Source organism: Dunckerocampus dactyliophorus, chromosome 11 (genome assembly GCF_027744805.1).
Source record: "Dunckerocampus dactyliophorus isolate RoL2022-P2 chromosome 11, RoL_Ddac_1.1, whole genome shotgun sequence".
NCBI classification, from domain to species: Eukaryota; Metazoa; Chordata; class Actinopteri; order Syngnathiformes; family Syngnathidae; genus Dunckerocampus; species Dunckerocampus dactyliophorus.
The window spans coordinates 28,150,378-28,164,374 of NC_072829.1; the positions used below are offsets into that span (position 1 = coordinate 28,150,378).

General features: G+C 41.1%; 2 protein-coding genes across 2 annotated transcripts; both read right to left on the reverse strand.

Annotated features, from left to right (window-relative positions):
- Positions 1-538: 538 nt before the first annotated feature.
- On the reverse strand, positions 539-6,627 carry LOC129189467 (gastrula zinc finger protein XlCGF53.1-like). The gene is made up of 4 exons (XM_054791142.1): positions 6,215-6,627; positions 5,733-5,818; positions 5,570-5,645; positions 539-4,051 (listed from the first exon to the last, which is right to left on the reverse strand). Exons 1-4 carry the CDS (start codon positions 6,495-6,497, stop codon positions 3,297-3,299), a joined length of 1,200 nt encoding a protein of 399 aa, XP_054647117.1. The 5' UTR covers positions 6,498-6,627; the 3' UTR covers positions 539-3,296.
- Positions 6,628-7,302: 675 nt separating this feature from the next.
- On the reverse strand, positions 7,303-13,956 carry smtnl1 (smoothelin-like 1). The gene is made up of 5 exons (XM_054792108.1): positions 13,640-13,956; positions 9,978-11,272; positions 9,791-9,905; positions 8,982-9,133; positions 7,303-8,904 (listed from the first exon to the last, which is right to left on the reverse strand). Exons 1-5 carry the CDS (start codon positions 13,703-13,705, stop codon positions 8,568-8,570), a joined length of 1,965 nt encoding a protein of 654 aa, XP_054648083.1. The 5' UTR covers positions 13,706-13,956; the 3' UTR covers positions 7,303-8,567.
- Between the last annotated feature and the right edge of the window lie 41 nt (positions 13,957-13,997).

Here is a 13,997-nt window from a genome sequence, read left to right on the forward strand (position 1 = left end):
AAATATTAATTTATGATATTTTTCCAGCAGTTTTGGTTGTTTGAGTCAAATGTGTGCAATCACTGACCCATCTCAGTGCCTAATAATAATAATAACAAGCAAATACGCCTTGAAATGTGTCTTATGGAAATTGTTTTTGTCAATAAAAAACAGATTTTTGTACAACAGTTACCCCCCCACATACAATTCATGTTTAGTATATATACTGAAAAGATCAACGCATAAGGAGGGGGAAAAAAGTATGAATATATATTATTTTTACAGCTTTTTGCGAAGACCACACTGCATGATAACGGCATTCAGCCAGATGTCTCGCTATTTTAGGGGTATTTTTTTGGATTGAGCTGACATTACAAGAAAACTGTCCTGCACTGGGGGGAAAAGGAACAATGCAAGGAATTTCCCAGTTCCTTTTAGAGTGGCTAGAAAGTGCAGTGTTAAGCAAAGCTGGGTCAGAGCAGTCATATCACAACGCTGCACTCTAGAGGTACAAAGGGAAAGCACCGAAGGACAACTGTCACTTGGAAAGGGTTGTAAACTCTATATTTATTCACAGTAAGACAACAAAGCGGCAGAAAGTTGTATTACAACTTTAAAAAGTAAAGACGTCAACAACAATGGCGGTAGGTTAAACACTGTGATGTCTAATCATTCAGTGAGCAGCATTGTAGCAGATATGCAGCTCAACAGGTCAAATGTTCACATTTCCTTTCCGTTTAAAATTCTGCAAAAAGAATTAGAGAAACGCTATAATCCAACATCAGTGTGAAACATTACTATATAAAGTACTAATTACAACCTTATCACATCTCTGACCTTGTGTAAAATAACCAAATTCATTTGACATCCAATACTTTTGACAGGGACGTTGGCTGAAATCTCTTTTTGATCATACTGCGGATTATCAGGGAGAAATATCTTGAGAAGGGTATCTCCCCATCATATAAACAAATGCCAAACTAGCATATTTCCTCATTTCCTCAGTGACTGGAAGTAGTGTGTTTACTCAGCTGCAGATGGTGGGAGACCTTTATATTTACAATAATATACAATATTAAATGTAGATAGCCATAGCCTGCTTGTTTAAAATGCAATGTCAAGTGAAACTCGGGTTTCAACAAGACAAAAATGATGAGAAATGCAGAGAAATGTAACTAACCGAAACATAATCATGAACGCCTACTTGACCGCCAACCGCTGGAAAACAGCAAGATCCTTTAAGACAGGACATAATACATCTGGAAGCGACTCATGACTCAATGGGTGCTGCTGTTTTGGTAAGCAACAGAGTTCAGTTGGGTCCAGCAGTTAATTACCCAAAGAAACAGTGAAAGACATCTGTGAACATGGAAATAATTCGAGGAATGGCCACTATTTGCCAAAGTATGTGAACTATTTGAGGCTGTGTTGTATTTAAAGGGGACCTATTATGCTTTTCCTTGTTTCTGACCTATATATGTTCTTACAATGTTGTATTCTTGTGTTAAACGATGCCGACGCGTCAGATAATGAGGTTTGCGCATCTGCAAGTGAGTCCTGAAAGCAGTTTTGGACAGCTCTGCTGTCCACTGACGTCAATGCAACCCGGACTTTCTTATATGGGCGTGCCCAGGCACAAGCTGTAGGCCTGCCCTCACCCTGCTCTGCTTTACTCTGTTCACCGTGTTAGCACGTCGAGCAATGGCTCCCAGGAAATGTTGGTTGGGGTGCGCCTAAAGAGGCGAGCATCAGGCAGAAGTGGTTGGAGTTGCTGATTCCCAGCCAGCGAGAGAAAAATATGCTCATCTGTCAACGGCACTTCACACGGGACTGTTTTGTGAACATGGGCCAATACGAAGCTGCCATACTGAAGTCCGACGCCTTTCCGACGTGACTTGGCCGTGTCGAAGAGTCAGAAGAGCAAGCTGTAAATAATTGATCAGTGTTCTAACTGTGTTTATTTTCTTCAAGTAATGGGACAAAAGTGGTTGTCTCTGTAGCATTAAAGAGTGTGCATACAGCAAGCGGAGGGAGTGTGACCAATCACAGCGGAGTGGGCTCGGCGGGACGCGTGCCTGGAGGAGGGCCGGGATGGAGTAAATTACACAGACCATTTGGGCGGGAGGCAGGATCACTGCAGGAAGAGGTGCAGAGTCTGGAAGATCTAGAAAGCGTTCTGTGCGGGTTATCGTGTGTTGCTGCTCTACAGGAGTCCAGAACTCAATACAAAGGCCTGAAAATTAGTATAATAGGTCCCCTTTAAGCGAGTGTAAAGGGCGAAGCACCAGTGATTGAGAATTGTCAAAGTTGTGAATATGTTAACAGAAAAACATTCCAAATTCCATCATATTCGGGGTAAGGCTAACGACTAAAGCCACGTAGGTACCATGACCTCACAGGATCCCATATTGTTGAATCGGAGCAGAACACAAGTTAAGGCTTTATTTGCTATTGCTGATGGTTTTGATCCTCATATCATGTTTGGTCTCAACTCAATTTGTCCAAAACGTCAACACTGTGTATAGTTAAAGGTCCCCCAATTACTCAAAACGGCCTTTTAATGATATTCTAACAGTGATATGTGTCCCTACACACCAAATGTGACGAAAATGTATTACAGTGGAACCTTGGTTAGTGTCTGCCCCGGTTAGCATGTCTTTCAGTTAACGACACAATTTTTCCTCGGTTTGCGTACATTCTTCGGTTGTCATACAATAGGGCGCGCGTCTCGTTGAGATGTTAATTCGCTGCGTGAGTCCAACTGTGTTCTTAATGTTTTTTTGTTTTTGTTTTAAATCACAAAACGTCCTTCCTTGTTAGCATCCCATTAGCTAGCTAACAAAATGGCAAGCGGAACCGGAAGCCCGTCTATGATGTCATCAGCGGTTGACGCTCAACAGTGTTAACGCAAAACATGTTTTTATAGTTTTACATGCATAGAACCATTCTAAATGCACATAAATGAGGAATGAAAGGGATGAATGAACATTCAAGGTTAACTTTACCTTCACTGAACACGTGCCTGTTCCCAAAGACACGATGTGGCAGCGAGATCGACCCATCGCCACCGTCCTGTTCAGTCACGTCAAGAATCACGTCTTCAATGAAGGTAAAAGTAAGCTTAAATGTTCATTTGCCACTTTCCTTCATCATTTATATGTATTTTGATGCATTTTAAATTGTTTTCTGCATGTAAAACTATAAAAATGTGTTTTGTGTAACAAAAAATAGTATAATATGGGACTTTTCACTCAAGAAAAAAAGGTTTCAACTACCATTAAACAAATAAAGACATAAATAAAAAAAGTTGGTCATGGTCAGATCACCCCATTAGTGTTGTGCGTTATCATGTGTCTACGCAGGTTGCTGGGGTTATTAAAGCTAGCCGTGCACTGAGAACAGGAATAGGGCTTCTCCCCGGAGTGCGTCCTCAGGTGGATCTTCAGGCTGCCGTTCTGCGTGAAGCGCTTCCCGCACAGTGAGCACGCGTACGGCTTCTCTCCTGTGTGAATGCGCATGTGGATGCCCAGCGTGGTCTTGTTGGCGAACGACTTGCCGCACATTGCGCAGGAGACGGGCGACTCCCCCGTGTGAGAGGCGCGGTGCATGATCATGTCCTCGCGGCTGGGGAAGAGCTTGCCACAGAAGTTGCAGTCCTGTGATTTGCTGACAGCGTGAGACTGCGAGGCGGGGCTCGGTTTCGGTGGGAAGTGGCTGCCGTGACTGGGATGTCCTGTATTAGCAGCCGTTTTCAATATAGCCACCTGAGAGGAAGGAAGTCTTTCCAACTGGCTGCTTCTCAACGCTCCAACGCTGTCATCCTGCATCCCTCTCATTGTGCCTCGATCGCCGGCACCAGGGGGGACACTCAAGAAACTATCATGAGTGACTGTAAGGTCCTGAGTGCTAAAAACCTGCTGATCAGTTGCAGCAAAAAGGGCGTCAATTTCATCCTGAAGAGGCCCTTGTCCTCGTCCGTGAACACTCACGATTCTCAGCTCCTCGTTACTTCCTGTCTGACAGGAAGAACCTCCAGGCTCCATGTTCTGTGTTTGCGTACAGTCATCCTGACCTGAAAATATACACACTCAGGTATAGCTGATAATGTTCATGCTGCAGATGTACAGTACATTTATTTTCCTCAACTTACCATCATGTATTTGCTCTTAAAATGTGTTCATGTTTTCCAGGCTACAAGGGGTACGGTGCACAATGTCAGCTCTACAGTGATGTGTATGTGGGAATAAAACGTGTTATTGTTCAGGATTTTCTTCCCAATGTATGTACATAGTCTATATTTTATTATCTGAAGTTAAGCAAACAGTCTAGTATTACTGTGATTCCCTGTGTATTCTTTAGAGTTGGAAAAGTGCTGCGAGTGCACTGAGAGAAAGCGGTTGAGATAAGGGAGCACCCGGGTTGCGGGGAAGATACGGGCCATCTCAAGGACATAAACACATGCCACAGACGTGAGCTAAACAGCTGCTTCCTCAACAGTCCGCGACCGGAACTAATTGTGACTAACATCGAAACTTCACTCACCACATCCATCTATGTGGTATCGCCCATCTATGACGGTAAAAAGAAGCAGGAGAGTGTGGTCCGTCAGAGAGTGTTGCAGTGTGGCACGGACGCCCTCTCCTCGCACGAGAAAATCTCAAATCTTGTTGTCTGTGTCATTTTGTTAGTTCATCGGTGGTCGGGGGTCAACTTCCCCTGACAGGTATGTACAGTCGTCCCTTGCCACACTGCAGCTTCACTCTGTCACAGTTTTTCAAAAATATATTAATGAATAAATAATGATGCTTTGTGGTTGAATGTGGCCTATTGTTAGTCAACAATATGCATATTTAAGAAAATGTTTGCCTTCAATGCATTCAAAGACGTAATGCTATGTAGTATTCTACACCAGTCAGTAGGTGTCAGTAATGTTAGGTGAGGCACACAAGTACTCGACTCGACTGGCTACTGTTGCAGCCGTAATCCACTCCTGGCTAACGCTCAATTATGAACTCCCAATGTCACTTCCTGTCCTCCACATGTCTGGAACACATTTTTTTCAACACACACGAGCACGAGTCTTATTTATGTCTTAAATGGCTTATTTTCTGTGATTATGTCTACTTTATTGGGTAACATGAGTGTAAAGGTGACTATAGAGGTGTTATTTCATGTCTAGAGGGCTCTAATAATGTTAAGAACCGCATTTAGAAGGTCAGGTTTTCTATGCTCTAACTATGGAAATATTTGATTTATAAATAAGGAATCCCACTTTGTGAAAATCCACTTTATCACGGCCGGTCTGGAACCAATTAACTGCGGTAAACAAGAGATGATTGTAATACGAAAGCGGTGAAGCTAGTTGTCGGTGATTTGACTAGCCACATAAACATGTAGTTTACATGATCTTACAAATAAAACTGGAGGTAGCCTAAAGCACTTTGTACATCAGGAGTTGGATGCGTACCTTTCTATACCATTTGTCAGTAAGACTAAGAAAGGCAAATAACAGTCGACCCCTGCTTATGTGAATTCTGTGTGTGTGTGTGTGGGTCGAGTGTGCCCTAAAACCTTCATCCAAGTGACTCACTTTGACTTGGCTCGCATCCTCCAGTGTCATCTTCATCTTTGATCAGGATGATATCTGGACTCTCTTCAATGGCACACTAAAGAAAAAGAACAACAGCCAAATATTAAACACAAAAGCAATCATTCCAGCTGCTGAAGGAAGATGTGCCAAAACAACAAATGACCTCTTTAGTGTCAGGCGAGGACGTCTCGGCCTGCAGGTGCACAGAGGCGGACGGAGTTTCTTGGGCGGCAGGTGGCTTTAAGACGACTGGCAAAGTGAAAAGCAAAATGAAAGATCACTACCAAGCAAGAATCTAATTCTCATTCTAAACAGTTCTTTTTTACAGACCAGAGTTAACTAGTTTTTCATACCAAAAATTAAATTGCATACATTTTTCAAACACTAGTCACTATACACCGTCCAATTTGAGTTATGTGGAATCGTTGGCGTGCACTAGCACGTGCAAAGGCGCTGTTGATTCAGTCTCGACGTGTTTTCAGTGCGAAGAAGAAGAAACACGCAAGCTAAACTAACTAAAACAACATGAACACACAACAAGTCGCCATGATTGATAAGCTTTAACAAGTTATTCGTTGACACCAATGGAATAATAGGAGTGACTGTTGTGATTTCAACTTTTGGTAGTCGGAGCGCCTTTTTTACCTGTTGTTTTGCTCCGGGCTTTGGGTGTATTTGCTCGGAAGCCCGAAAAACGACTTGCCGGTCGGTTAGCCCTGGTCTGCAGTCGGAGGGAGAAGAGCTCGCTCCTCATCACCTTCATCCTCATCCTCAGGTTCTCGTTGTCCCTCAGGCTCTGGCTGAGGTGGAGCCGCAGGGACGACGAGCTCTCGGAGAAAAGCTGGCTTATTTCCAACACCGCCGCTTTCACCAGGACGTCCATAATGGACAAAAGCTGAGACTCCAGATTCAAAGTGTCCGTCGGCATGTTTGTGGACTAGTGTTGATTAATCAGTTTGCTGCCGGTGAAAATATACTAATGGAGAAGAAAAATGCAACGATGCAGTCGCTTGGGTTGCCTGCTTCCAGCTACAAAACAATGCCACTTCCGGTGAGTGACGCTGATTACCGTAATGCTTCCACCAAAGCCGCTACAACAGTCTTTTCACCACATTTCATTACTGTGCTGTAGCAGCATGTCCTCAGAAGCACGGAAAAATAAAACAAAGTGCATTTTGTTTTTATGCAGTGTCCTTTGTAGAGGACAACTGTATTGAATGCTAATTCTTTTATCCATCATAATATTACAACTTTTTAAACAATTACACATTTCAGTCATTCATATTTCAAATTTATGCTATTTTTTCTCTCAATATTATTACTTTATATTCCTAATATTTTGTCTTTATTGTCGTAAAATTACTGCTCTATTTTCCATTTTTGCTGTTGTTTTTTTTTGTTTAACTGTGTTTGTCGACTATGCAGAGGGCCAATGAAAAACAACCAGGAGCTGAAAATGGCACCTGGGCCGCAGTTTGCCCTAGACAGGCCAAATCAACATGAAGCAAACACAGTTTGTGGTTTGGTCCGCAACATAACAGAAAAGAGGCAAAAATGTCCGTCATTGTTTTCCAAAGTCAAAGCCTATGTGTGTGCATATCTCGTTTTGCCTGAAATACAAAGATTATACGTCTGCTTCTTTGATGACTGAGGAAATTAGAAAATATTCCATTTTGAGAGACTGAAATCAGAGGATATTAACATTTTGAAATCAAAAAATGATTGCACTCAAAATGATCCAACCATCATTTTAACTTGTGTTTACTGAAATATTCATAAACTCGCAGGAGTGTGCAACAAACCAACAAAACAATTGAAATAGTGCGACTCATCTAATATTACAAATTCATTCAAGTCCTTTTTGGCTTGAATAATGTGGAGTGCAACTGTACATTGCTTGCTGATATACATATGAAATACTTCTGATCGACTGTATATAGTCGCGATCATGTTACAGTACATAGTTTTCTTCAAAAGATAACTAGTTGTAAGAGATTCTAATCACCCTAATGTGTTAGTGATAACATCCAGCCAGGGAACAGCCACTGGGATATATATACTATACAATCTTGAATTCATCACACAACCTTAATTGTAATCTCCTTTTTCTGTCCATTCCCCCATTTTTAAATTGTTCTGAAAAGGGAGGAAAAATGTAATCTTTTTTCAGAGTACACAAGAATTAAGAATCAAACAAGTGGATGTGCATAGTACCAACACAGTAGTGTACGGTCGTCCCGCGTTTGTCACAGTTAATTGGTTCCAGAACCAATATTATGTAATATTATCAAATGTAATATTTTCGTAGTTAGAACATAAAACCCTGTTTATGACATTCTAAACGCGTGTTTTAAAAAAATTATATATATTACTAGAGCCCTGTAGACATGAAATAACACCACTACAGTCACCTTTCCACTCCTATTATTATTAGTTTACATCACCTTTCACAACTCTAGTGCGCAGGCTACGAATCACTGCAGGGACACAAGAGGCCGCCGCTACATTAAACATAGCAAGCTAACGAGCTAACTGGTTAGTCTCCAACTTATATATTCTAAACTTAAGAAAGATTTTCAAACGGACTGGGGAAGAAGGACAAAGTAAGAAGCCAAAAACGTACCACTTCCACACAGAATGGGAGGAGAACTTTTTTTCCCACTCCAACATGTCAGACGTGCCACGGCTGAATTCATGCAGTGTTAAGGTAACGTAATGTAATGTCTCATCAATGTAACATTACTAACACCCTAGTGATCAGAATACGGCATACGACTTCTTTTAATATTTTTGAGTAATAATAGGCCACAGTAAGCCATTTATTAATGAATGAATTTGTGAAAAACCATGATAGAGTGAGGGAGCAATGTTGAAAGTGGCGAGGGACGACTGCATATGTAAAAAGAAGTCATGGTGCCTTTTAAGCAAACCAACAACAAACGAAGATGCTCTCAAATCAGTGCACCCATGAACAAACTCTTCTTTGGTCATTCCTTCCTTAGGACTCTGCTTCGACTAACACTCCTCCATCTTCCTCCATCTCACAGCTGTTTGGTGCCTCTTCCTCCTCTGCAGCTATTTCGGCCTCAGAGATACCACTTCCTGTCTCCTCTTTACCACTCAGCGTCTCGCTCTCATCTTCCTTGGCAGCGTTCTCTCCTTGCCCTTTGCTGTCTTCACCTGCTTTCTCCTCTTTTTCCTTCCTCTCTTTTTCGATCTTGGAGAGGCTGTGGCACAGGGATTGGACATAGGTGAACACACACATTGGGTCTGGGTTGTTGCCCATCATGAGCATGTCGGGAACTTCCAGCAGGGGGTAGCAGTCAGCCAAGGACCTGGAGTGACGCGAATGGTAAAGATGGAGAAAAAAAAATACTGTAAAAATATGATTTACTGTAGATAGAAGACATACTCTGCAGTCTGGAAGGCCAGTGTGAAGTTTTTCTCCCGCTCTGTGGGTTTCAAGGCGCTGTAGTCGAAAGCATCAGGGAAGTAGCGGTGCATTAATGCGCAGAAAGCCATCCCGTCACACCAAGATGATGAGAAGTTTTCTATGTTGACACCCTGCAAAATCAAGACAAGGTTGTTATGACGAGCACCATTACAAAACACTTTAGCTAACTTGTACCGGTGTTTAAAAGCTACATTTTTAGTTTTTTTTTTAGTTCTTATTGGGCGTTTCGTCAAGTTTTCTACGTCAACACCTTGCAAAATCAGGAGAAATGAAAGATGTTGATAGACCAGCATCTCCACCGGGGGGCGCCAGAGGACAGCGAAGGCGCAATACATGAAAAAAAGAAAGAAAGAACGCCTAACTTTTAGCAGTGTTTTTCATTTTTATTGCGAGTGGGACAAACGCAGAATGACCATAATTAATCAAAGCTTGTTTTTTTTTGTGAACTCGTCAGTGATTCTTAAACAAGTCCCATATGTTGACGCCTGAACAGTCCAGTTGCAATCCATTCAATGGCCTCAAGTGTTGAGTGCTTTAAATACATCCACGTGATACTGTATACATTCAGATGTCCCACCTGACTCCACTGTGGCCACTCATGTCATGTTTGGAGATATTAAAAAGAATGATATAGTCGTCCCTCGCCACTTTGCGGTTTGAATTTTGTAGGTTCACTCTTTCACGGTTTTTCAAAATAAATGAATTGATGAAGGATCATGTTTTTGGGGTTGTCGCACATCCTGCTATTGCATTGTTTAAAAGTATACCTGGTAGTTGCGAGTTTTGCTGCGGCACCACTGAAGCATCCTCTGTTTGATGGAAGCCCCCGTGGCCGAAGCTGTTGATGACTTTTGAATTTTGAAGTTGCGTGGTGTGGGCGTCCTAAGGGCGAACCCCAAATACATTGTCAGTAAACTTGCATTAAAGTCATCAAACTTGAGTTACATGGCTTACACTGGTGCGCCTTGCTGGAACTTAGCGATGATGTCTCTCTTGTTGGACGCCCTGCCAGAGCGACCTGAGAGTCTTGGACGGGACACAGCTTGAGGTGTGGCTTTTGGGGCTCTTTTGGGCTTCCCTGGCTTTTCCGCCTCTTTTAATTTTTCTTCATCTTTTGTTTCTGCTTCTTTGACTTGTTTTTTCTTCTCCTGCTTTTCTGGCTCACTATCAATGCCGTCTTCCTTATTCACCTTATCGGCACCCTTTTCCTCTTTCACTGTGTCATCAACACCCTTTTCCTCATTCACTGTGTCACCAGCCTTTTCCTCTTTCACTGTGTCATCAACACCCTTTTCCTCATTCACTGTGTCACCAGCCTTTTCCTCTTTCACTGTGTCATCAACACCCTTTTCCTCATTCACTGTGTCACCAGCCTTTTCCTCTTTCACTGTGTCATCAACACCTTTTTCCTCTTTCACTGTGTCATCAACATCTTTTTCCTCATTCACTGTGTCACCAGCCTTTTCCTCTTTCACTGTGTCATCAACACCTTTTTCCTCATTCACTGTGTCACCACCCTTTTCCTCATTCACTGTGTCATCAACACCTTTTTCCTCTTTCACTGTGTCATCAACATCTTTTTTCTCTTTCACTGTGTCACCAGCCTTTTCCTCTTTCACTGTGTCATCAACACCTTTTTCCTCTTTCACTGTGTCATCAACATCTTTTTTCTCTTTCACTGTGTCACCAGCCTTTTCCTCTTTCACTGTGTCATCAACACCTTTTTCCTCATTCACTGTGTCACCAGCCTTTTCCTCTTTCGCATTATCAACACCTTTTTCCTCATTCACTGTGTCACCAGCCTTTTCCTCATTCACTGTGTCACCAGCCTTTTCCTCATTCACTGTGTCATCAACACCTTTTTTCTCGTTCACCTTATCCACACCTTTTTCACCATTGACCTTTTCCTCCGCTTTCTCACTCGTCATCTCATCTCCATCTTTGAGAGAGTCTCTAATTTTGATGTCGTCCACCTGCCCTTCATGCTTACCCCGCCCCCTCTCTGCTTCACCCTGTTTCTCTCCTGGACCCGCCCTGTCAACACGAGCAGATGCTTTGTCCTTATCTTGTCCTTCGTCTTCGGCGTCACCTTCAGTTGACTTTGAAGCAGCTGTCTTTGGTTCCTCACCTCCCACTTGTGCCACGATACCCTTTGCCCCCCCGGCCATTACCCGCCGACCTTCCAGTGTGTCCCCCTCTGGAGTCCCGCCTCCTGGGTCTGTACTCTCCACAAGCTGTGGTTCATCTGTCTGCAGGGTAATCAACACAAAGCACTTCATTCCGGTCTTCCAAGCAAAGCACAATGCTCAATATCATGTCGTAAAATAACATAATCAATCACACTACTGCCTTTCTAGTTTGATGCCTTAAGTAACATTATGTAAGGCCACCTAAAATTAGTCAGTACACTCTCCTCTTGGGACATGATGGCCCTCGGCAGACAGCAATGCAATGTGAGATAGGAAATGCCATTCTGGGATTTGGTGAGCATCTCGATTTAGATTTTACATTTGGACACTCAGTAAAGACTTGTCATCTGTGGGACACACTGCCAGCTGAAATCCAAATAATTGCACAGGACAAAGGCCAAGTGCTAGCTAAAAGCTAACAAAGAGGGAACGTCCATTATGTTGATCTTTTTGTTGCACTCCTCTACAACAAATAGTGGATATCTTGGACACACTTTGAGTTCAAAGTGAAACTTTCTGTCTATCTTTGGAAGACGAGTGGCGAAGAAGACTTCCATTCACGCTCATAATATTACGCTGTTATTCTCATAAAACTATGACTTTTTATCGTTAGAGTCCAACCTTTTTGTCTTAATATTTTCACTTTTTGGTCTTTTAAAACAACTGCACATTTTTCCATTTCTGCAGTTTTTTTGTTGTTGTTTTTTTTAAAGTTTTCTTGGTATATTTTTAGAATGCGTTGCAGGCCAATAAATAACAGCCGCGAGCCACAAATGGCCCCCAGGCCACACTTTGGACACCCCTGATTTAGAGTGTCCAATTAACCTAACATGCAAGGTTTGGGAATATGGGAAACAAACAGGGCAAAAATGGAACATTTTTATAAGAATGAAGTCCAACTACTAAGAGAAATCTGCAATTTTAAAAGAATAAATCTGTAATGTTATGAGAAAAAAGAATTCCATTGTAGTAGCATAGACTTGAAATATTAAAGAAAAATATGTTATTTCTTGAAGTCATAATATTATGAGAAGTAAACAAAACAAAATAAAGTTGTAATTTTTGGAAAATTAGGCTGGGGAAAAAGTTATTATTGGAATAACGTCAAAATATTACAAGAAGAAAATTTATGAAGATTATTTGAGAAGAAATATATTGAAAAACCCCCCAGCAAATTTGTTAGAATGAAGTCTAAATATGAAGAGAAAATAGTTGATTAGTAATTAATAGTAATTATTCTATTGAAATGCTATTTTTGAAGTCGGAATATTATGAGAAATAAACAAAGCAAAATGAAATTGTAATTTTTGAAAAATTAGGTTGTGGAATAATAATAATATTATGGAATAAGGTGAAAATATTATGGGAATAAAATCATAATATTACAAGAAAGGAATTTGAATTTGAATTAAATAAATAAAAAAAAATCTAAACAACCGCCACCCCCAAAAATGTAAAAATGGAAAAAACAGCTGAAATTTTATGAGAATGAAGTCAAAATATTAAGAGAAAAAAAATCGGATTCTAATAAGAAAAAAAGTCGCAATTTTACGAGAGTAAAGTCATAATATTACGAGAAAAAAATAATGTCATTTGAGCAGCATAGAGTTGAAATATTAAAGAACAATTTTATATATTATGAAACCAAAATAGAATATTATGTGGAACAAACGCAACAAACACAAGTTGTATTTTTTGGAAAATTAGGTTGTGGAAAAAGTTATAATATTATGGAATAAGGTGAAAATATTATGGGAGTAAAATCATAATGTTACAAGAAAGAAAGTTGAATTAGTTAAAAAAATAAATGTAAAATGTTGGAAAATTTGGTTGTGGAAAAAGTTCTAATATTATGGAATAAAGTCATAATCTTACGAGAACTTTTATGAAGATTATTTGAGAAGAAAGTTGAAGTATGTGGAAAAAAACAACCGCTAAAATGAGGAAAATATGAGCAGAGACCAAAGTCTATACTAATAATACGCTTTTTCAGTGATGTGACAAAGCTGAGATGCAGTGTATATGGTGTATATGGTGTATACTGTATCAGCTTTGGACACCCCTGATCTCCACCCGGGGATTTTCAAAGTGTGAGGTGGGCGGCACAAGGCTGCAGCAGCTTGAAAAATATAAAGAAAAGCATATTTTTCAAACCTGCAGCGCGAACGTCCATCCAAGGTAAAAAAAAAAAAAAAGATTTGATTTGTAGTTGCTACAGTGAAAAAGAGCAGAAAACTTCGTAAAAATATGTTCCAGAAATCAGTTTTTCATGGCGTAAGTGAGGTCCCGACTGTATTATATTCTCTGAAGGGAGGCTCACTGGACACAACATAATTCAGAATCCTTTTTTGTCTTATCGGTGAGGATGGAGAAGACAAAAAAGACATTTTAATCCATGATGTGGGGCGTTAACAAAGCCATATGTACCTTATGGATGTTGCTTGTGTCCGTCCTCTTTAAAGATGTCTCCTGGTCGACTGCGTCTCCATCCATGATGCTGATCCAATCCTTGCGAACAGCGCTCTCTCAGACCTTCGTTTTTCTAGAAGTAACAATGTCGAGTGCTGTCTTGTCTCTCTGTTTGTTGTGTGTGATGTGAGTGTACGTGGAGTGTGGATATCCACTCTCTGCTACTTTTACCCGACACCCTCTCTGCTTTGCGAGGATGCCTTTGCTTCTTTATCTGACCTTTCTAACAACACATATCCCCAAAATAGAGTCTCAGTGACATAGGCGCAGTCCAACGGGCCGGACAGCTGCATCTGCTGTGGAAACCACGACAGTA